The following is a 25,050-nucleotide window of genomic DNA, read 5'->3' as shown; positions in this document are numbered from 1 at the left end:
GCCATGTTTTTGTGTTGCTACGGATTTTACTGTACGGAAACAATGTCAACAATTAAATGGAATTGGTAGAAAAATGCTATAATTATGTAATTTTGAGTAATGTCAGGGCAGTTACTGAGCCATGAAGTCAGCCATGGTAATATACCAGTCATGTGTTTTTGGAGGTTTTTTGACTGTATGTATTGTATTGTATAATACTTATTACGATTGAAAATAGTACAAATTATATACAAAAACCTAAAAGTCAAACTGTTTGACAATCTTTAATCGACTTCTAAAAAAGGAGGTTCTCAGTTTCACTTGTATTAGATTAGCTGAACCGATTTTGATGCAGTTTTCAGCATATTCTTTCTTCTCACAACCTAAAAAAACGGAGCCTCGCATGTTAACTTTTGAAGGCGGTTCCCTTTATTTAAAACAAGTTTTATTTAATCTTGTGATGATTCTAAGAGGTTTCAGGAAAAAGTGTATTTTAACCACTTAATATTTTTTTATTTTTGGTAGTCTAAATTGTCCATTGACGAACAACAATCTAGATGATAAAGAAGAAACACAACATCCACTAATTCAGTCTTCCTCTACTTGTTGTGTCTAAGTATGCATGACTAAATATCTATCACCATAGATAAATTGATATGTACAGTTTACAGATACCGTAAACTATCTTCAATTAGCCGCAACCTTGGTCGAGTACAATGCCTGCCCTTGCTTGCTTCCGTCTAAGGCTTATCTGGCTTCTATGCACATGCGTATTATACGAGTGTGCTACGAAAACATGAGATTTGTGCCAAGAACTTAATTACACGGTAGTTGTAGTGTATTATTCAATTAGGTGCAACTAGTTCCTTGTAGTTGTAGTTTACCATAATATTTGTGTTAATGGTTTAAGTGTGTTAATTCTATGTTGTGTGAGAGAGAAAAATATGATCTTAATAGTAAAATTTAGATTAACATTTGTTTGTTACTTTTTTTACTAATTTTATCTTTATACAGTAAAATAAAACTGAGTAATTAAGCGCCGAGTCCATTATCAAAGTAATCAGAGTCTTGTCAGGAACATCACCGGATGGCACGTTTCGTCAACATCTAACGAATCTCGGCTGTCGAGTGGACCGGGCGCCTGTTTATATGTGTCATCTATCAAAAGTCAACAAGTTGTTAAAATGTTAACGTCAAATCTTGAGCATACTTGCGCAATTTATCATCTAGTCCAATTTAAACGTCTAGATAAACTGTGACTAATTAGGCCCATAATTTACTCTAAATCAGCAAACGTCTTTGAATTCCTATGACGCACGGAAGAAAGTTTGTGGCGTATGTTTGACGGTCAAACAATACCGAGCGCTGCATAACAAGTCTAAGGGCCGACTCTGTAACATTATCTAATGATAAATCTCTGTGAGCACAACCGAGTTAGGAGTTTATCCTTATATGATGATTATAGTAACTTACACATGAAGGTACAAAGTCCACATTTCGTAGTACCTATACATATGAAAAAAATATGACAATGTGCAGTTTGTTACCAGAGCAATAATCATAAAACTTGAATGTATGTAGAATCTATACTGTTGACCTAATCTACGCTACGCTGCGTAGAGATGGCGTAGGTACTACGTAAAAATGGCGTAGCAGCTATACTACTAGTTACTACATAACGACGTAGCTGTTGAGCCACGTAAAGGTATTATGGGTGCTACATAAATACGGCCGATTCGTTAAATTACGTGAAGGTGGCAGAGGTGCAACGAAATAGCGTCGTAGCCGCTACGCTACGTAGAGCCGGTGTAAGTGCTACGTAAAGTTGGCGTAGCAGCTACACTACGTGAAGGTGGTGTAAGTACTACGTAAAAACAGCGTAGCTGCTATGCCACATACTGGTGCAAGTGCAACCTAAATATGGCGTAGCCACTACGCTACGTAGAAATGTTGTTAGTACTACGTAAAGGTAGCGTAACCGCTACGCTACATAGAGATGGCGTAGGTGCTACGCGAACCCGTCGTAGCCGCTAAGCTACATAGAGGTGGCGTATATGCTACTTAAAGATAATGTGTGCGCTACGCTACGTAGAGATCTTATAGGTGCTACGTAAAGACAGTGTAGTCGCTATATTACGTAGATATATCGTAGGTCCTACGAAAAGGCAGTGTTGCTGCTACGCTACGTATAGGTGTTATAGGTGCTACGTAAAATTGGCGTAGCCGTAACGCTACGTAGAGGACACATAGGTGCTACGTAAGGACGTCGTACTCGGTGCTCTACATAAAGGTGGCACTAATGCCTCATCTAAGATATGTAAACCATATTAAGCATCACATGGATGTGCTGCGTATTTGAAATCTACTCTGTCAAAATATTTCGATAATTTTAATAGCATTAAAAATTCAGTAATAATAAAAATTAATAAAAAAAATATCTTTTATCTCTCTTTTTATCTCTTCAATTACAAAGTAAACTTAAATTTACTATACAGTAAATTTACACATGTGGAATATGAGATCCTTACTGTAGAAATACGCATCGTGTACTTTTTGACAGTTTCATATGTTGTTCAAATAACCCTAGAAGTGTTGCCCAGAATGCAAAAGAATGATTAAATTATCCTCGTATGCAGATTTTGCCAGAGATAGCTTTTTACGGAATATTTCCATCACTATGCAAATGCAAACTAAGCACGTACGGATTACGACAAGCGCACATAATGCAAGGAGCTGAGATAATGCGGCGCATGAGGCACTGCGCAAGAGTCTACTTAACACAATACGTTTAGAAGAAATTAAAAGACGTTTTTGACACAATCTGGATCTACAAACAAACTTATTAACAAAACATTGTATTTTGGATGACATTTAAAAATCCTAATCTTTTTATGACGCAAAGACATTTGTTAATCTTTTAATGGTTTCATTTGCAATGGATTACGCCTGTTTTACTCTATTGGCATGACAGTCAGTTTACATAACGTATCATTGCGTCTTTTATTCTCCGAAAGGTTAGCTAGAGTAGTACCAAATACTGTTAATATATTGTAACATCTGTTATCGGTATAATTATTAAAAAAGATTTATTGCCATTTGGGACATGTATATCTCTGATTTGGTTAAGAGGCTAACGTATGTGACTGAGGTCTTGTGAGGTGAAGGTTCGAATCTCATCAATGTCTTTTCTTTTTAGGTCCGGGGACGGTGGACTTGAGGAAGTACCCATCACCCCATTCTAAAGGGCCCGAGATAGTGGCGCGTGTTGCGTCCACGGACCGGAAGAATTTCGTTTCCCACACCCTCGGCCTCGTACCCACGTGTGAGACGGGACACTGAGGTAGGTTTTAGTCAGTAAGAGTGTGACAGTCCCTTTCCTCCTCCCCGGGCAATAGGGCTCCGTAAGGATTTTCTACCTCGGGGTAAAGCAAAATGTGTCTCACGCTATACTCTGCAATCTGGACATGGACGTATTATCCAGATTAATGTAGAACATCGGAAAAATAATTTTAATTATCAATTTCCAGAAAATCGTTTCTTCTAGTAAACTTCCTTAATACCCGCACATAAACCAACTCAGTAGTATACGGGAAAGTGGGGAAAACACGAACACCTAAGGGAAAATATAAATAAAACAGTGGAATCAAATCACAGAGTTTCTTTAATTATTGAATTATAAACTTTACTTATCTGGCTATCGTATTACTAATCAACATCATTATTTTTTTTTTATAAAATATAACAAAATGACCGAAAAACAAAACCCTTAGTGTTCGGTTTTACCCAACTGATGTCGGGTAAAGCCGAACACCAAGTGGGGTAATCACGTACTAACATTACTAAGGTAAATTATAGTTTTTGGAACACAAGTATTTGCTGCTCTCCCAATGCTGAGTTTCTTGGTTTGAACATCGACTATAGCCTTTTTGAGATCTTCGAAACTGTATTTAGTTTCAGTTTTTCTTTTATAATTACGGAGCATCTGAAACAATTTATTTGATGTTTAGCATTATCAAAATCACTCGACAACATAATTTAGTGCTACAAAGAAATCAACATAGACTGGAAAACACTATACCCTATACTCCAGTGGCTAGTTGGAAAAAAAATATGAACAGGGAACTAACAAAAAAGGAGAGGAGAAATGCCGAACGTTCGAGATTACCCGACATGCAGCGTTCGCCTTTACCCCACCGGATCGAAAAAAATAAAATGGAAAAAATATTTTAGATTATAAAACTTTTACCAAATGCGTCACTGATACCAAATGGTTTAGTATGTAAGTTTCCCACTATGTAAAGGTTAAATAACTATTCTCAATAGAAATAAAGCTACACCAAGTTCAATTTATCAAAAAATTACATCGAAAACATTGAAAATATTAAAATTGACATACCTTGAAAAGTACGTGCGTCCGCGTCTCCCGTGTCGTTGACTGGCACTGGTGGTGGCGTGGTCTTTGAGTTACCGGCGAGTGATATACGGCTATATCTTTCTAACATATTAAAACTATTGGGTTCGGGTTTACCCCGCGTTCGCGTTTACCCCACTTTCCCCTACGTATGTCATAATCACACGAGTCATTCATTAGATTGATGTACTTATAGAGATACAATCACGTGAGATGACGCGGCTGTTGACAGACAAGGAGATTACCCTACCTGCAGCATTTATCTGGTTGTTAGCCTATTTATAACCAAACAATGTGCTATAAAGCTGACTAAATGTACTGAACCTTATATAGACTTCATAGTCTCATCTATACTAATATTATAAAGCTGAAGAGTTTGTTTGTTTGTTTGTTTGAACGCGCTAATCTCCGGAACTACTGGTCCGATTTAAATAATTCTTTTTGTGTTGGATAGTGCATTTATCGAGGAAGGTTATAGGCTATAAATCATCACGCTACGATTAATAGGAACCGAGCAGAGCGGGTGAAACCGCGCGGAAGTAGCTAGTGTGCTATAAAGCTGACTAAATGTACTGAACCTTATATAGACTTCGTAGTCTCATGTAACAATGTTAAGGCAAGGTACTTAATGTTACACGTTCTCGTTATAGGTTCTTAATGATTGTTGATTGTGTTGTTACGGATATGGGAAGTAGGAGGTGCGTTGAAAAGTAATGGTTTGTTTAATAAATCAAGGTTTTTAGACTGTGTACTTAAATTATTATGTTATGTTTAAATTGATTTTTTTTTCTTTAAGTAATGGCACCGGAACATGGTAGGTGTATGTGTGCTTTACATAACATGTGTATATTCCTTAATTTACTAAAAAAATTAAAATATTTTAAAAAAATCATAATAGTAATTTGAATGGGTCCTGAAATGAAGCAAATATTTTTTGGTAGAATCACGAGCTACGATATTTTTTAATAATCTGTACAAAGTAATATGTAAAGTGTAGAAGGTATAATAATGGTGTTTTTGAATGTTGTAGTTTTTTTTCTACTTAGATTTACTAAAAATCAGCGGCTAAGGTTTTGTTATTTTTTTATTTAAAACATACCTGTTTCCCGACAATTATAAAAACAACAAAAAAGGAATTATCCAATTCCGTACAGTCAATCGAGAGTTATGAGTGTACATACATTATGGAGATCAATATTTTATTTAAATAAGATTTTAATTTAATTATGTACCTAACCTTTAATCAGTACAGTGACCCGCGTTCAGTACACAGAAGTTGTTTAACTAATGTCTGGCTTAGATATTGGCATGTACTTACCTTATTTAGATTTTTACTTCAAGTTATTTACAAGCTTTGAGCAATACTTCGCAGATAATAATGGAATATAAAAAAAACTGTTTTATAAATGCCTGACCTTATTATTGAAAAATATAAAAATTTAATGAAATTTTGTACATAATAATAGGCATATTAATTAATTTGTTCTATAGCACCATGGAATTTTAATTGTAAATTGCCTTGACCTAATAATATCATAAACAGGAACGAAATATTTAACTACTGATAAGCCAAGCCATGGAAATGACGATTTTCCGTACGACACTGATACCATCATCAATTATCTTCAACTTCAAACAATGGAGGAAAACAGCGGAAAGTTACAAGCAACGCCATCTATTGGCTAGGGTGGAAACTACTCGAGACCACATTCACAAACAGGTACCGTTTTGCTGGAAACACGCCTAACACTTGTTTAGCGAAGCGGTTCTTTGCCGATAGAGGGCGCTGATAACCCTTTAAAGGACTAACGAGGTTTGTACACAAACAACCTTGGTCATTGATTTCCTTACAATTTACTACCGTACCTTCTAAAGTGTGTGACCTAGTTACACTTATCAACATCGCCGACCCATAATTTACGCTATCGTGCGTAGCGAAATCTCGTAAACGTACATAGCTCTACGTAGGAATATTCTCTTATTAAAAGATCGTACTTCATATAAGAAAGCCTTTAAATAGGTCTCAAAATATCCATAATGTTTAGTTATTAATTCAAAATTGAAGTTCGAAAATTTAATAAAATTCAAAAGCAATCATTACTATAATAGTATTTTTTGTCATCATGACGATGATTAACAACGAAACGATTTATAAGATGATGTAATTTACCGTATCATAATTTATTACCTCTACCTACACTAAACAGTTGTATTGATGATCTCACCTCAGGTAGGCAGTGATGTTGAAGGCAGTAATAGTCTTGGCTTCCATCGTTATGACACCAAGTACCATCGGGGAAGTAAGGGTCCTTGCCTGCATCGTTCAGCTCAACCCGCGGTGCATAGAAACCACCTCCCGAAGCACGACGGCAGAATACAGCACATCCCATCCACATACGAGCTGAAAACAAGAACATTGGGTTTTGCAACAGGTGGAATCTGACAGATAAAGTTCGAATAAATAGACGCCTATAGATATAAGTTTGGATTATCATACGCATCTCTATAGTAGATAGAAGTATGCTTTAGTTAAGCTTTTCAATCTAACAGAATCAAATTAAACAAAAACGTATTTAATATTTCAAATCTAATTATTACCTAATAGGACTCCAGTATAACATAACATAACATAGAAAGTACTACAGTTAGCGCCTGTATGTATGTATACCTTCATATAAGAGCCAGAACCAAGAGATAAACTTATATGACAGATAGTGCATACAAATTACATTCTTAATTCAAAGTTATCTGATACATAGCGGCTATCCAGACATTGTGAAACAATTCCTTAAAGTCACAAATAATTTTAATAATAAAAATTTAGCGTTAGCCGAGTGGTAACTAGTGCGACTGCTGAGCAAGGGGTCTCGGGTTCGATTTCTGGGTCGGGCGAAATATTACTGGGCTTTTTTCAGTTTTTCGAAAATTTCTCAGTAGTAGCACGGAGTCTGGAAATGTGCCCGGTATATGGCAATAGGCTCACCACCTATTATATGGGACTTACAACATAAATTGTGAAAAGTGGGTGTACACAGTGGCATTACGTGCCATAATGTGCACCTCTGCCTACCCCTTCGGGGATTAAAGGCGTGACGATATGTGTGTAGGGCAAGTGACCCGGTTGTGGCCATCGACCCCTTTGTGGCCATTTGGGCCTTCAAATATTTATAACTAAGGAATGGACAAATAAATTACTCTGTGATGTACAGTATTTAAAATATTGAATATTGTAGACACTGATACCGTTGGCAGCTTTGATGTGTCAAACTTCACTTCGATGCAACAAGTCATTATTTTTAGTTGAGGGTGAAATTGTTAAGATCTTAACAAAAAGGCTAAGGCGAGTGGGTGAGGATTTGGTTTTTATTTTTTAAATCTTTGCTTATTGTTTGGATGTTTTTGTTAATACTAGATGAAGAATATATTGTCTAAGTGTAACTAAAGTTATTTTGTCGCCTTATTTTTCTGAAGTGAGGTTTTAGAAGGTGGCCACTAATGGAGACAAAATTATGAATTTCTCCATCTTTGGCCACATGGCTGGCCAAAACTTTTGTACATAGACGCCCAACTTCTAGTCATTTATCGTAATTTATTTATTATTTTTCCTTGGCTTTACATATCAACAAATACATATTTTTCATTTTCAGAGATGCAATAAATTGCCTTCACACAAAGGGGAGGTCAGTTTACTTTGCAGCTTTTACCAACGTCATATAAATGTTGATCTCTTTATTTGTAAGTTAAATTCAAGTAAAGTAATAATATTTCATATTTTCCAAACTAAATGAAAACCATTATTTCTAAAATGTCAAATTTAATTAATAAATTTTGATTACTTTTATTGTATTTTTGATGGCCAGAACTGGCACACGACCGTGGCCAGAAATGGCACGAATCTGGCCAAAAATGGCACAAACTCCCTTTATTTTTCTTTTTTATACAGTTATTTATTGGACGTTCTTTAAAAAAAGGGTTTTCTTAGGCAAGGTTAATACATGTTAAATGACTTTTTTCAAGAAATATGTTCGTGAGAACAAAAACTAAAAGTTAAGAAAGCCTCAAAGTCGACAAAATTCTTAAAGTGGCCACAACCGGGTCACTTACGATATGTTTAATAATAAAAAACTTCAGGCATGCAAAACTCACTGGGATCGTGTGGTGCCTGCAGACCACCTCCTCGAGGGTCCAGCTCTGGCAGCAGCGAGGCATACTCCGCACACTTACGGGACGCCAGCTCACTTGCACCTACACGGGTTTTCTTGCCGCAAACCTAATTGAATACCAAATATTTATGGTGATTGGGTACTATTAATGTAAGGTTTAGAATATCTATTGGGTACTATTAATGTCAGGTTTAAAATATCTACGAATTTTGTTTTAGATCTCACTAGTAAAAATAAAAAATAAAACATATACAAGAAACTGAAGTAAAAGTCCTTGGGATAAATTCTTGTAGGAGTTAAAAATATAATATATTATTCTAGTTACATGTACGTGAAGTGCCTACTACAAAAATGGAAAAAGAGACACAAATAATAATTATTCAACTAATTTTCTGTTGCTTAATCATAGCAACAACTGTAAATTACACGTTTCAGTGAATATACCCCAAAATAAATACCTTTTCACCCTACAGAATTAGTTACAAATTTTTCAACTAACATCCACTACCCATCCTCACAGTATTCAATAAAATTATACAGAGTTAGAATAACCTTAGTATCATCGCACAGCACGACATCATACGAGGCTCCCTGGCAGGCGTCACTCGCTGGCTTCATACACACTCGCCGTCGCTCCCGGAACCCTCGACTCTTATCAGAACAGCCAGACTGGCAACTTGCTTCCCGCCACGGACTCCAACCTCCTGATATAGTGTTGTCAGCATCCTTGTCAGGTTTCGCCGTCGTACTCGTTGTTGGCAGAGCCTTCGCTGGCACACACTCGCCTCCTTGACACCACTGAAGTATCCGTTAGTTATTTTACAGTATCGATTTCTTCTAATATATTTTTGTCAAATATACATACGTTGAAGCAAAAATAATTGCACTACTAAATAGCAAGGATTTAGTAACCGATCTGTACAAAACAGTTTCCAATTTGTATTTATTAGTCCAATCAACGTTGAATAAATTGGACCACGTTGGGTGCCATTTCAGAATGAAGACTAATTTATTTATTAAAACTTTCAGTACATGTTAATATTTCAAAATTTCTCTTATTAATTTAAATTTTAGCAATCAACAAGACCATGTAAACAGTACCACGTTGGGTGCCATTTAAAAAAGACTTCATAATTTAATCAAAACGTTCTCTAATGTAAGAACTACAAAAAACCTAATGTATCTGACCATATGCATTCCGCAGGGCGTGCCAGGTAGCGCGGGTCCAGCGTAGTAGTACCCAGCGCGGTGCGGCGTGCGGCAGGCAAGCTGGGAGCAGTGCTCGCCCGCCGGACCGCTCGGAGACGGGGCCGCGTCAGCGTCACGCAACAGGATCTTGCACAAGGGAAAATTATCATTGATCAGTTCAGAACTGTGTTTTAAATTATAAAATATTTTATTCCAAACAGTTTAATTTAGGTAAAGTTTCAAAATACAAAATATATGGCTTGAATGTTAAGATCTTATTAGCGGCAGTGAGGAAAAAATTATTAATTTCATTATCATTTTACCCTGAGGGCCTACTCCGGTTCTCGAATCCGAAGTTTCGTTTAATTTTCGGCCGTAGGTTTTATTGATTTACTAATAGAATTACTTGAAATAACGTTTTATTTTTAATTTCATATCAAAACCTATTTATTTATCTTCATTTAATTCGTTCATTTTTGTTCACGAAAGTTCACAATAAATAGAATTGTAGTATGCAATCTGAGAAGTTTTTTCGTTCGTTGAATTAGAGTAGGCTCCCTGGTCTCACCCACTCATTCGTAAATTTTTCCATATACTAGTAAACTAGAACCAAAATTACGTGACTCACCTCACACTGCTTCTTTGCACTCCATATAGTTCCGGGCGCTCCTCCAAACCTCTCGTGCTGCAGCTCACTGGGCGCATCCAAGTCATCAGAGCCATCAAACAAGCAAGTTGCCCATCTGAAGAAAGTCACAGTAAATGGGTTAATTATTATGCCTCTGTAAATTCTACCCAGTAACTGTATTGATTGCACACAAACGAAAAGCGTGTTTTGCAAATCTAAGTACTTATTATGAATCGATTACCAAATTATCATTAACATTTTACAGCGTCATGTTGTTAGTAAACAGTCATGCAGTGTGCATACAAATTCAAATTGTGTAACAAGTAAAATTTACAGCCAACATAACCATTTTGTTTACAATAACAATCACGTTCGATTTATCAAATAATCAGTAGGATATTTTGTGAAGTAGGACACAGGAAAAGTAATCTTTTCCTGTTTTTATGTTGATAGCTAACTCTGGTTGGAATTATCCTCATAGATATCGATATTAATAAATATGTGTAACTATACTAATATAAAAACAAACAGATGATAAAGGAACTATAGGTACTGCAAATCGGCAACGACGCGAGCGCTGCATGTGGACCAGGAAGCCTCGCCGTTGGTCCCGCGCGAAGGAGACATGATGTAGCCGTCGCGGGCGCAGTTGTTACCCGTCCCATCGTGATGCATTCCCAGACTGGAAAGATGAATTAATCATACAGAATTACCCATATTACAAAGAGTCAGTAGAAACTAGTTTAAAAGGTAACAACAGAAATGAGGCTCAGCTAACAGTACCTATTAAGTACCTACTTGCCTTACTTAGGGCTCCGATAACAGGTAGAATTATTACACCCAATAATTTCATGGTTCATTAAATTTACAACTCAATTAATATAATAGAAATAAACCGATTAACAAAGCCCGCATAATGGCCCTAATATAAACGAACGAATGGTATCGATAATGTTAATGACCTCGAAGATTCAGAGTTACAGCAAAACTGCCAATACGAGTTATGTTTGTAGTAGCAAATCAAAACTGTCGTTCTAATGTATCTATCGGCACTAAGAAATGAAATATTTTAGACTCTAAAAGATATATAATAGGTACGAGTTATGACCGACTTGTGTCCAATCTCATGCGCTAGGATATAGACAGAGGTGAAGCCAGCGGAGGGATAGGGCCGGCCGAGCAGATCAGACGTGCCGAATTCTGAAACCACACACGCATGTGCTGGTAAACACACGCCTCCCACCGGCGCCAAGCCCATCGTCACACCATTCCGACGACCTCCTTCCTCCGAATAGAAGTCCAACCTGGAACAGAAAACAAAACAGCCGCTTTATCTTTAGACAAACTAATTTGGTGCAGAAATACAAAGGAACAAAGCAAACGGAATAAAATCTGACCCCAAAAACCTTATGTGACCCGTCAAATACCTCTGTAGACTAAATTGTTAAACAAATAACGGTGATTAACTTTTGGAAGTCTTTTGTGTTTTCGAAGTCTTTAGTAAGTAGTAGGTATGCCAAAAAGAAGATTTTAATTTTGTTTTTCTTTATTTTTACGCATTTGAATGAATCATCGCCTTTTTGTGAAATACCAGCGTTTCTTGTGTAAAACCACAAAGCAAACCACAACACGTTTTTAACAGATATTTGCTCATTTTCATTGATGCATGTAGGCTTGACTTCTGTTCGTTTTACTACCCTAGTAAACTCATAATTGTTTACCGTTGAACGATAAGTAGTGTACATAACCGATGATGTCAGTCACTAAGGTACTGTTGGAAATTGAGCTACAGGTTTAGATTTACAGTTACCCTGATAGCAGCAAGGCCATGTCCCAGTGCTGAGGATCATCGTCATCGTCTACATTCAACGACCGCTGGTACGCACAGAACGAGTCAAGCAATCGGCCACGCTCTGCATGCGCTGGCAGAGAAGATGGTTGTGACCGCAGCAGCGTCAAGCGCACAAGGGACAGCTGAATGTGAGTGCCCAGAGACGAGTGTTGGTACAGAGCTTGCACCTGGAATATGAATAAGTCATTTGACAGAAGCCATATTTTAAACCAGTCCTAAGGAATTGCAAACTATTCAAGACTCTGTAAATAGAACAACAAAAATGTAAACTTACACCATTTATGTATGCCAAAAGCATATCACGGAGGTCTGACTCGCTGTAGTTGAGATAAGGGTAGAATATTTTGTAAGCAGCTTCGTCAAGGAATAAGGCTATTTCGATGGTGTAGTTGGGCGGACCAGGCTTGAGTCGTGGGGAGTAGGCCCGTGGTCTGCGCACGCGCGGTCGCAGTATACGTGCGTCATCGCCGGGCGGCGCGGGCGGCGGAGCGCGACGGATGACATGCGCAGTGCGGCCGTTACCGTTTTCCGCCCGCCCGCTGCCGAGTGGTAGAGGGCGTACTTCATAAGTCGAATTGTCGACGACTATCAATCCATGCTGAAACCAACAAACAAAAACAATTTAAAGCAACGTCTTATATTTTGCAAGTTGTCAAAATTAGACCATGCTTATTACGAAAATTTCATTGTATACTTACAAGAGCGTGATCTCTGCACGCTGAGAATGCAGCGACTGCATTAGGTCCTGCGTGCTGGAAGTGGCAGGAAGAGTCTACGGCGGAGAGCGAAGCTTCCTGACCCTGGTCTGACCAAACTCGGAACTCAGGGGAGACCAGTCGACGATTCGGCACCAATTGAAGTTCAAAATTCCTAGAAAAGATTGATGAAAAAAGTAATAACACAGATAGACTCAGATACAACCTTGTAAATAAAATCTGTGTAGAGATAACCCAAATTTGATCTAGATCTATTTTATATTAGTCATCAGTATCAATGAATTAGCATACGCTTTCTCCTAATACGATATGATTGATTGATCACACGAACAAATCCAACACACTTAGACAGTAATGCTTTGTCAAGGTCAGTCAGTTGGCACTCAATGAAACCTGTTTTTCTTCAATAGGCGTCTACGGCACGTTATGCGTAGAAATGTTTAGAGTCTAACGAGAAACTATGTGTCCTAAACTGGATTATTCTAGTTTTTTCTACGGAGTGCGAAAAGGACAGATATAAGTTTGACTGTCCAATTTTGTTCCGAATACAGGAAACATAGCATTGTAAACCTATATAGCTACATGCCTAAGGATGTTAAGAAGTAGCATTTTATTACGTAAACTTTAAATAAGGGCCATTAAAGTTAGGTAACAAACCACCCACTAAGTTAGAGGATTCGATTTTCTAGAGTAATAATAATGAAGAAAGGTTTACCGAATTAAATGGATATAAGTACATGTAATTTTATCGCTAAAGTATCGTAATTAACACGTTGAAGGTGATTTTCCGCCAGAGATGTGTTATGTAATTATGCTACGAAGATGTAATAGCTAAGCTGTGAAATAAGCGACCGTTTCCACTGATACTAAGCTATATATACAATGTATCGATTGGGAAGCCATCCATAGCACACATTCACAGCACGCATTTTTCCGTATAAAAAACATAGCTTAGCTGAGTCCGTGTTTCCACCAGTGCTATGCTATGTGTACCAATGAATATGATTGGTGGAAGCTAAACGCATCTACAGCAACGTAGCATTAGCACATCTCTGGTGGAAAAGCATCCTGAATGTCATGTCGAACAACGGTGACCCAAGCGACGCGAATCTTAGGCTAAGGCTAATCTTTTGTGACGCTAGCGGAAGGCTATCCTTCAAAGTTTTTTGTCGGCAGTCGGACTTCAATACAATTGTAATTTACTTTAAGTACAGTCAGTACAGTCTCAAAACATCTTTACCTTCCGAAAGCATCGAAGCTGTACGGTAATGGGATGTCATCGGCTTGTTTATCGGAGGCAAGTTGTGCCTCTCTTGGTAGTAGCGCTGGGAGGTACACCACCTGAATGTCGGAGTTGTCGTGCATACGCTCTGCATTCGTCCACCAGCCGTGCAGGGGAAGTAGGTCCTGGAAAAATAGCAGAATTATTTGTTTTTGTGTTGGTTACTGTAAGGATATGGTTTTTAGAAAAGAAAATTTAGGTGAATTCACTGGGGTGGTTAGCGAATTATACTTAAATGAAGGTTTTTAGCCAACAGCCAGTAGTTTTCAAAAGTAACTCGATGTACGTCATAATTATCTAGAATGTGTAATGAACAATTTCAAAACTGTTAACGACTACGGAGAATGAATGTACGACAGTAATTAAAATTACATATTTTGCCATATACCTAAAATATTCTAACGTTTTGAAATAGTAACAAAGCATATTTTTATTACATTCATAAATCACGGAGTGATAAAGATTCTTAGGTACTAAAAATTGATCTAGATTTCGAGATATTCGAGTTACGAGCATACAATTATTCTCGTAGCACTGTGCTACGAAACGGTAATAAATTACCTTTATTATAAGTACATTGAGTACGATTCAAATGACTGCTAAACATTAACTATAAACAAGTATTGATCGTGTTAAAATGGCATTAAAAATTAACGCCTCATTTGCAAACAATTTCGAAACAGTCACGGGTTTCCTTTCCTTGTAAAAAGGGGTCGCAGTTACCGACCTGTCGTTGCTATGTAGCGAGTACCGACTGTATATGTATACAGGTTCGTATGTATATGTGAATAAATACAGTCACCGACCCTCGACATTCTCTCGTCGTCTGCATTTTTTATTCGAAGGTTCATTTCTCTGATTTCTTCCTGGAAAACCCACACAAACTTGTTGCCGTTTCAACAAATAAACGAGAGATTTTCCAAATTGTTCTCATTTGAATGTTCCATTAGAGTACTCATTTAAATAAATACCTACTTGTTTCTGATATTCAGTAGGTACCTTAGTTATTTAAATTGGAGCAACAACATAAATCATGTTATTTACATGAATCAAAGATATTATTTTGTCCATCTACTTATTATTACAAGAAACGAAAAACATTTCTATCCCCGAAGGAAATAAGAAACATTCCAAATTAAATTACATATTCGTAACAACATTACTTTTTGTCGAAACATGAATTTATTTTGTAAGTCTCCTCATTTAACGGAGTTACGGAACGCTTCATCACTTTGTAATGGCTACATTTATTTGTATATAAAAGTTTAATAATTGCTCATCAAAAAGCTTTGCCCGTAACAAATGCCTATGAAGACAACTGTAATCCTTGAAAGCCTAAGTAATTAGAAATGATATCATGATAAATGCGTTGTTTTATTAACCGGAGTTATTTTAGTATTATGTTGTTTAGTTAAACTGTTTGCATAAAATCATGGAAGTTAACAATTCACGTTGGATAAACGGGATGTGCTCATGTGCCACATATTGACTGCGCCATATTAACTGTGCACGTTCATTCACTCGGATTAAAGGCCGACCCTATCGCCAGCCGGCCATGCAGCGAGTCTCACACAACCGGCTTCTGTCTAATGAATAAACAAACAAAATGTGAAATCAATAAATGGCCAGTTACAATGACTCAGATAGGTAATTGTTTATACCAATTACTGTTACAGCGATGAATGGAAACCTGTTACTGTTTATGCAATAGAAGCTTTAAGCAGAGTACGGTAATTCAATATCAGATTATGATTATGTAGTACAGCATAACTGACGCAATAGAAATACTTTATTACTCCCAGCGTACATAATTATTACCTGTTTGGTAATATTTTAAAATCACTTGTTCGCAATTTGCTCGCGCTGTTTTGAGGATAATAGCTAACGTCTGTCTCGTACGCCGATCGATTTTTCAGATGCGAACGTCCTTTACGCGCCGAGTCCCAGCCGTAGCTAGGGAGAGCTTTTCCATACCTTTCGGTCAGAGTAAATCAATAATAATTAATATAATAAATGCCACCTTGTAGCCACTTTAATAAAAAGGTGATTTATAGATGACTTCACTTGTTTACACGGCATAGTTTTCGTTGTAAACATTAATATTAAAAGTTAAAAAACCAACTTCAACTACACTTCAAATACATCTGACAATTGATTTATACTAATAATACAAAATAAATTATCAAAAAGTGAAACTAACACCTGGTAAATGAAATTAATGTCACCCAATGACCATTGTAATAATAAAAATTAATATCAAAGATAGAATAGACACATTAGTTTGTACAATAAACTAGGTCCCAGCTGCCTGAACCATCGGAGTCACCAATCATTCACAGATTACTCAGCTTAGTTGCTATTTAGACCGTATTTTACAACAATGAAATCAAACTGGGTATCAGGAACATGAAAATAATCCGGACAAAGCGATGATAAATTTATGAATAATGTAGGTCAAAAGGCAATGCGACAAGGAGCTCATGCGAGTGGTGGGCGCGACCATTGTCACGGACATGTCGTCTGCCACACGTTCTCACACTACTTTTATTGCTCTCATTAATAGCGAGACCACACTTTTATTGGCCTTGTTAAGTAATCTCCATTACAATATGCCAAAGCTCGTAAATGGATGTCGCGACTACCGCTGAAATATTCATCGTTCAAGTTCAGCGACTCACATACGTTATTATCAATCTTTATTACGCCTCTCATTTTCAATATTTATATGATTAAATCAATCCATCATTCCGCACCAACTGGGCCAACGATCCGGAGATCGCTGCTAATTCTTTCGTTGACACTTACTGCCCGCGGCCGGAAATTATTCGACACATTATAATATCATTAGTTACACATTTGTCTTAAGTTTTGAACATGAAACAAAACAACTGTGAATCTAGTTCCTGGTTCCTGAACCAAGAACATATTTGTGTAGACGACACGACAAGATAAGATATCAGAGAGAAGCTTTTGTTGAATACGATGTGTTGGACTGGTTTCATTGTTTGCGTAGTGCAAATGATTGATGATAGCAGCTGACGAGCGGCGGGCACTCAATGAAACTGTAAGTAGTTACCACGAATGTTACTGTGGTTTGCTGTATGAATTTTAACATGTCAGTCCGAGTGATGGAGAACAGTGAAACCGAAATCAAGTCCACATGAGTCAGCTAAGTGTAGGCTCAATATTAGCGGATGCGAGCGAAGTAAAGGGGAAAGTAAAACTATTTGTTTTTCCTTTTCTTCCACGCCAGACAATGCGGCTTCCGAAGAATTATTAGCGGCTTTGAATAAGTGCCAGGGTATAAAGGCGCCGGTAATTACTTTAATTTTGGCATTCAATTGTGAGTGTTACGTCGGTATGTGGCAATGATGAAAGTTACTGGTATCGATCTCAATTACACGGAGGCTGCGGGCACGTCGCGTCGCCGGCCCACAATGAAGGCACGCTGTGATTCATCGAGAGCGATTGAAAAACTGTAGTTGACGTTAGCGTTGTGTAACGTTTGTACGTGATCCAGTACGTGAAACACCTGCATTTTTATTACGTAACATAATTGTCAAAATAAAATCGTATCGTAAGGCGTTGTTAATGTACCATAATTTGGTGAAAGTTTTAATAGTTTCGGGAAATGTGCATTCTAGGTAACCCGTTATTGACGTAACGTTACATAATCGAGGGCTGAAAAGTAGCGAAGTAGCGTAACCGAGCGGCACGGATACTGTTTCTCGGATACACAAACGACACTTGTACAACGTGTACCCAACCCTTTCTCGATACTTTACTAACTAAAAGCTGTTTACATATCTATTCGCTTACTTAGACAATATACCTATTTAATGACAAAATAAATAGATTTCCGAAACACGATACCTAAAGTACGTAGGTACTCGATTTCTTTCCAGTACAGAATTCAAATATAAGAAAATGTAAAATTGAGGTCGGAAAAATCTAGATACATATAGGTAACCTATTTATAAGTACCTACAGTTCTGGCTTATAGAAGTAAAAGTCATATATGCCTATGTAATACAATTAGACTGTATGATAAATGGGAGCGATATTTTAAAAAGGAAAATCCCGTCTCATGTAAAAAATATGAGCTTCCTGCTGTCACATCGTAAAGAATTGTACTCCATTAATCAATTTCAGATCCATCTAGTCCCTACTGCCTTCGCACATATGTACCTATATAAATCAAGACTATGTAGCGAGGCCCTACGAATATTAATATTACGGATTTTCCTTCTTATATGTATGTAATATTTCCCGAAGGTGAGCGATGTTCAGATCATATTTACGACGAAACCGATATTGTTATTTTATCCGAGAAGAAACTCCGTATTGCGAGCCCTTTAAAAATCTTATTAGCCGCCTGATATTGGAATAATGGATTCGATTACTTTCTGTCATAAATGTAGCCTTTATTTTGTCCTTGGCAATGATCGGAGTAAACCTAAACCTTTAGATAAAACAATAACGTGGGTGTACTGTTCCGTCTGTCGGTGAAACGTATTTCCGAATTTTCATCAAAACTTTAACCTTTGAGATAACATTTTTACCTTTCATATTTTATTTCATCCCATATTTACCAGGAAACTGTGGGTGTTACCACTGTTACTCTGTATCTCTTCTCTACCTTATACGTTAGGGAATCACAGCCACAATTTTATTTTCTATCTATTATCTCTGATTTACAATTTACTTTGGTTATCGTTTGTGCAAGGCCTTGAATTTAGGTCACAAAAGAAAATTTTAAAAGCTTTTACCCGTCTACAAATTATATGGCTACGTCAACGTGATTTCTAGCTCAAATAAGAGATAATTTGACCCTAAGTAAGTACACTCAGACATCACAAAAAGTGATAATAATGTGAGCCAACAAAAGCGTGTCAAGCACGCTACACAGAGAGCCGGTCAAAACACACAATAATACACGCGAGTTTATGTATTTTTAAACCTTATTATCGTACCTAACATACTAATAATACTTAAAAGCAATTTCACAAATTTTCTCACGTTTCACAAATTGAAAACCATCCATTGTTTATTTTTAAATAATATTAATTTATTGTTAACAGTAATAGTTAGTTTATGTAAGTGCGTTCACAATTTATTTTAAGTATTTTAACTGATATAATATTGTTGATTTTTAATTAAAAACAAGTATTAAACCAATTATTTTGTTTGCAGTAAACACCGGCTGTTGGGCTCGTGGTTTATGACACTACTTCCCGGTTTATTAAGCACCGATTTATACAGTTCACTACCATAACGTAAACTGAATTTTACTATAGCAAAAAAATTGTATTTTCGTATTAATTGACAGTTTTCCCGCGATCTAAATAACTATAATAATAAACTATATCGAAGAAATTATTTCGTCTACATGACGGACTTCAAAAACCTAGAAATAATATTATTATTAAGAAATATTTAAGGAGATTTTTAGTACACCTGATTGGTGGATGGTAAGTAATTATTTTAAACAGAAAGCAAAGGAACGTTTGAACTTACGGTCAATTAGTTTGAGGTAGGGTCGGTCTGAAGTTTATGGGAAGTCTATTGTTTGTATTAAGGTATCGGATATTTAATATTAAGCGTAATTATATTGTAATATTGTTTTACTTTGTATTTGTACTTTAGTACTATTATACAGAAAGCTTTCGTGGAATTAACATCACCAAAATTAGATAATTGACTTTTTCCACAAAAATTAATTATTTTATTTTGTAACCAAAGATTCATCAGTTTAAGATTAATATTAATTTTAATACTAAATACAAAAATTTTATAAGTGCATATAACCTAAAAAGCACGAAATATTTCATGTTATTTTTTCGCACGACTTCGTAAATTTTCCTGAATTTTTAAAGTATTTTTTTGTTGAGTGTTACCCTCAAGCATCCATATCATATAAAATGAACAAAAAGCAGGTGTAGTGTAGTGTAATAAATCAATAAATAAGAGATGAACGCGCCGCCCGCCCTAGCGGCGAGCTTACTCACGGGAAACCGCGCAGGCGCACCGTCGCGGACCATGCACAGCAGCGTTACTAACACTATATCACTTGCGAGGGCCATCGCTGCCTCACATTGCTGTCCAGACACCACACGATAAGTTACTCCTTCACAATCCGCGCACTTCTTATAACCCGGCGCTCGGAAGTCGCATGCAGGTGCTTTGAATATCTGAAGCACGCGCGATGCACCGTGTGAGGCGAGGGACCGACAGTCGTTGCGCGCGATTAGAACGCGTACACTTATGAGGCGCCAGCTACCGAATAAGCATTGCGAGCCCCCGAATGAAGTGAACACCTTTCGCACCTCCAAGAGAAAGTCGAAGGAAAGTGCAGAATTTGGCTGCGAAGGCACCGCCCACACGCGTCCCCTGAGGAGCATTGTCGCGAGTCATCCATCACTCGACCTCGCCGACAGTCATCGGCTTCCGCTAATCAAAACAAATGAACAATATCGACTGAGGGACGCGGACACCACCGCCGCCCGCCGCCGCGGCCAGTCAGCGAGGCGAGCGCTCCTCGCACTACTACAAATGTCAGCCTATTCTACTAAATATCAAACCTAATTATATTCGGTTAAAAACAATTCACTAATTACCACGAACCTCAAATCGTGTAACCTGTACTTTTAGGGCACATAACTCAAGTTCTCAGTATTTTATCATGCTTTCTTTGATATGTAAGAAGACAGCCCGCATTCTCTTTATCTGAAGAGTGACGGCTGAGTCATGATGTTATTGATCGAGGTACAGTTCATTCATGTATGCCTATACTTTACTACTACTTAGATAGATGTGATGTGCAATGCAAATGTTTGTCTAAGCCACAGAGCATAATGTAGAATTGTAGATGGTACTTACATTAAATTACTCTATAATATAAAGTGATACGAAAACAAAATTCCTTTAAGAACCATCTTTAGAAATAATTCACGAAATGTAAATGTCATCATATAAAGAAATTAATGTGTAAAATATAAGGCCGCATAGACATTGCGTAGTCCCGGCGTAGGCGTTGCGTAGTCACAGCGTAGGCGCTGCGTAGTCAACACGTAGAAGCAGCGTAGTAGTTACGTTAGAGCTTAATAGAAGATCAGACAGATGACACAGACAGTTTGCAGATAGGTACCTACTATAATTGTAACTTCGGTGGTTTCCAAGCAAGGTGCATATATACAAAACATAGTCAAGTCAAAGTCAAAGTCAAAATCATTTATTTCAAATATACCAGGAAGGCACTTTTGAACGTCAAAGCAAATATAATAATATTAATAACGTCTGTCTGTCGGTCAGTCCTCTAGTGAAGCTATTTGCTCGTTCCAAAGTGTAGATTCCTATGGAGAAGAACGAGCAAGAAACTCCATAGGTTACTCTTTTTCAATCAGATTTACAATACAATTCTTGGTTACATTGTTTCGAGTCAGTTAATTAGTTTTGTTATGAATCCTATGGAATAAGGAGTTGGCCTGCGATATCCATTATCATCAGCATAATGCCCTTGAGATCCTGGTCAAAGATTTGCAATTATACCCAATTGGCAATATCATAATATTCAGCTTAATAAAGACATGGTTCATTAGTTCATGAGCACGTATGACGCTAGAAAAACGTGGACACTGTTAACCGCCCCTTGCATGTAGGTGTCACCTATGTAAATGGAAAAGTAGTACATGCCAAATTCTGATTGATGGGAAACATTATACATCTAGACGTTTTTAGAACTACAAGATTTAGATAGAGTTTGGATTATTATATTTTTCACAGAAGGCAATTTGCTTTGCTTGAGATTGTTAATCGTTAACTATGTATGTAGTAGTAGTAAGCAGACTGTATACATAAACAGCCGAGCCAAGACATTATCGTGTTCTAATTTGTTGTAGTTATTTAACATAAAGCTTTAATTATTATATATTTAGACATAATATTAAATTGAGTTAGTAAATACTTGATCATTTATTAGGCCAAGAATAAATTTGAGCGCAATGCTCGGAATTAGCGAGTCGGTGACTCCTCGATGCGGGCACCGCCGCGCGCCGGTAGTTGTTTGCGAACGTAGAATAATAATGAACTTACAGCACGCGTTCATAGCCCTTTTATTACATTATTTGCACACTTGGTAGGCAAGAACAGCATACATACTTGAGGTGTTGCTCTGTTCTTAGATAACTTTAATAAGTAATTGTGCTTCGTTTGTTATAGTAGGGACAACAAATACCTCGAATCGTTAACATTTTCGCGCGCCCTCGTGTGGTGCACATGTTCGGACTGCGGTGAATCACTACTGAAAAAAAACATCGAGGGACGGCGGAGAACGCGGGTGACGCAGCGGCCGCGAGGCGCGAGTCATTGATCCCGATACAGTCCCGGACAGCCGACGCCATGTCGGAGCTCGCGCATACGACCGAGCCGCTCGTCCCGCCGCTCGCGCTCGCCGCGTACGTTGCGTGCGTCGCCGGCGCTGCCGCTCTCGCCAACTGCTCCGTGATAGCTGCACTCTTCAAAACAACTCGGAGTGGTAAACAAAAACTTGTTTTATATTATAGCTTTAAGATAAATTCAAGCTATAGTGTCCTGTTTTAATTTCACTGAGAATCCTTTTTACGATAAAGGTCAGTTTCCTTTAAGTTTCATTAGATGGTATGTAAACATATTTCCGTACATCAGACACATAATATTATGTCTCTCGGCTCTCAGCAAAGTTCACTTTTAAATGCATACATAAGTGAAACGAATGTTTATCAACCAATATGATCCTTATTTACAGTTAGTTGCGAATGTGTTCACATTGAAAGCACAAAGATTAACTTTGCCGGGAGTCATTCCGTTAAGTAGGCCCATTGACAAGCCTTGTACACTAATTGACTTGTTTGTATTGGACTCTCTCTTGGCCTGTTTTTAATTGTTAGTCAGATACATTAAATAACATTTGGTTTCTTTTTTACAGGTTTACTCACCATCATTTTACAATTAGCAGTGGCTGATCTTATACTTGGAGCAACAGTAGGACCGGAGTTATGGTCCTACAATGCCAGGTCGTGGCCTTTTGGTCAACCCAGCTGCATCGCCTACCGAGGACTGAATGTTTTTGCATCAACTGTGTCATCGTACTTGGTAGCCACTATTGCGCTACATTCGCTTGCCACGATTAATGTAGAAGAAAGAGCTGCCAAACGGAAGAAGCGTAACGCACAGGATGAGGACGAGGAAATACGATCTTCACGCCACAGTTTAGTGACAAGCAGCGACTCCTCAACTCCGCCGAGAACTATGAACCTGGACTACCGGCTGACTGATCGTCGAATCTCAGTGGCACAACCGTCAGTGTTTGTTTGGGTGTTGGCTATTTCGTTAAGTGTTCCGGAGTATATTTTAGCGACTACAGTGCACCAGGATGGAAACATTGTACTATGCACTATTGTGGACAACAGTCAACGTCTGCATATGTACTCAATCCTTACTGTTTTAAATTTGTTCCTACCTCTGTTTATTATGACCATTGCTGCGGTTTTAGTCATTATTAAGTTGAAGATAAAGAAAGTACTGTCACAGATTGAATGCTTTGAATCTGTTGCTGCACTGAAGTTGTCCCTATGGCTAATAGTGATTTACATTGTTTTATGTACTCCTCGGTCTTTTGTCAGTGCATATCACATTTATTCCAAGTCAATGCTAGGTAGCGAGACTTCGTTGGCTCCTAACAATGACATGACTATTGTAAATGTGGCAACCAGCAGCACGTTCATTCTTTCAACTTTGATTCGTCCACTGTTGAGCATAGCTTTAATACCGCGAGTGAGGAAATCGTTTTCTTTTGGATCATATACAAGTACAGACAACGTGTAGCTAAGGCTAATAAAAAACTATTTTCCAAAGTTATATAATATCTAAAAGAGGTGATATCTCTAAAGACTTGTGTACAATGTACCAACGTATGCTACGTTAAGCAAGGTTGCATTTAAATGTAAGTGAAAAGTTGTGGTATTTAGTTAGGGAGACCAAGGATTAGCATAACAAACTCGACGGTAAACTATGCGCCGAGTATAATTCGAGTAAAAGGGACATAGCTAGTCTCAAATGAGACACAGCGGGTAAATAAGGATATAAATTCTTCTAAAATTAGAAAACTATTTGTAATACGTACTTACCCAGTACTTATATACTGATCAGTAGGTATATACAATGTAAAGGAAAATGGACTTATGTAAATTTTAAACATAATATCCTTGTAAAGTAAATAATAAGGATAGCTGAACTGTGTAATATACCTAGTTTATGTAAATTAAGACAAAGACCAATTAGTCGTAAATAATAAAGCTTATTGCTGCTTTGCTCACTGTGCCATTCCTAGCTTTAGATTATTCTTAAATGCAAACAATAAACGATAGTCAATATCAGAAGTTAGGCACAACACAATGTTTATTAAATTCAAGTTTGTAAAGCTATTCATAAAAAAATGCACATTTATTTTTGATACGGCTAGACTAAATTATGTAAGTGACTTATTAAGAAAAATATTTTTTTACTGTTTTTTATAATAAACTTTTGAAAAAAAACTTTTTTTTTATATCTACTTACTGCTAATGTAGGTATTATCTTCGCCTTCACGCGCAACAAGTCAAAAGCTAGCGTGGATTTTTAACGAATCTATGAATATTGAAGTCATAGAGCACAAAAGCAAATTAAAAATAAGAAAAGTTGTATTTCTACTAACAGTGGAGGCCGCCCAATCCCAATTTGATTTGAAACCAGTACAGCTTACAGAATTTAGGTAATTTAGTAAGTAGGTAAGTTCGTTTCATGATTTTTATTACAC

At 37.3% G+C, this 25,050-nt stretch overlaps 2 protein-coding genes across 3 annotated transcripts in view; one reads left to right on the top strand and one right to left on the bottom strand.

The window, feature by feature from the left end:
• LOC118275258 (A disintegrin and metalloproteinase with thrombospondin motifs adt-2) overlaps positions 1–22,588 on the bottom strand; it is a 27,271-nt gene extending 4,683 nt beyond the window's left edge. Inside the window, exons 1-12 of one of the 2 annotated variants that reach the window (XM_035593167.2) lie at positions 22,453–22,588; positions 14,178–14,344; positions 12,920–13,091; positions 12,496–12,819; positions 12,180–12,388; positions 11,482–11,673; positions 10,923–11,051; positions 10,370–10,484; positions 9,742–9,888; positions 9,106–9,351; positions 8,537–8,660; positions 6,616–6,791 (exon numbers count right to left, since the gene is read on the bottom strand). In XM_035593167.2, the coding sequence (XP_035449060.2) occupies positions 6,616–6,791; positions 8,537–8,660; positions 9,106–9,351; positions 9,742–9,888; positions 10,370–10,484; positions 10,923–11,051; positions 11,482–11,673; positions 12,180–12,388; positions 12,496–12,819; positions 12,920–13,091; positions 14,178–14,302 (1,959 nt within the window). In that variant the 5' untranslated portion in view covers positions 14,303–14,344; positions 22,453–22,588. Of the gene's footprint in view, positions 1–6,615; positions 6,792–8,536; positions 8,661–9,105; positions 9,352–9,741; positions 9,889–10,369; positions 10,485–10,922; positions 11,052–11,481; positions 11,674–12,179; positions 12,389–12,495; positions 12,820–12,919; positions 13,092–14,177; positions 14,345–20,227; positions 21,147–22,452 lie in introns of those variants that run through there. The other variant, XM_035593148.2, reaches the window with a different exon arrangement.
• On the top strand, positions 22,269–25,050 carry LOC118275274 (uncharacterized). Its single transcript, XM_035593179.2, has 2 exons — positions 22,269–22,752; positions 23,182–25,050. Exons 1-2 carry the CDS (start codon positions 22,617–22,619, stop codon positions 24,078–24,080), a joined length of 1,035 nt encoding a protein of 344 aa, XP_035449072.2. The 5' UTR covers positions 22,269–22,616; the 3' UTR covers positions 24,081–25,050.

This window comes from Spodoptera frugiperda, chromosome 15 (assembly GCF_023101765.2).
Source record: "Spodoptera frugiperda isolate SF20-4 chromosome 15, AGI-APGP_CSIRO_Sfru_2.0, whole genome shotgun sequence".
Taxonomy (NCBI): domain Eukaryota; kingdom Metazoa; phylum Arthropoda; class Insecta; order Lepidoptera; family Noctuidae; genus Spodoptera; species Spodoptera frugiperda.
Note: the sequence above shows the minus strand (reverse complement) of the source record. Positions and strands in the feature narration are given on the sequence as shown.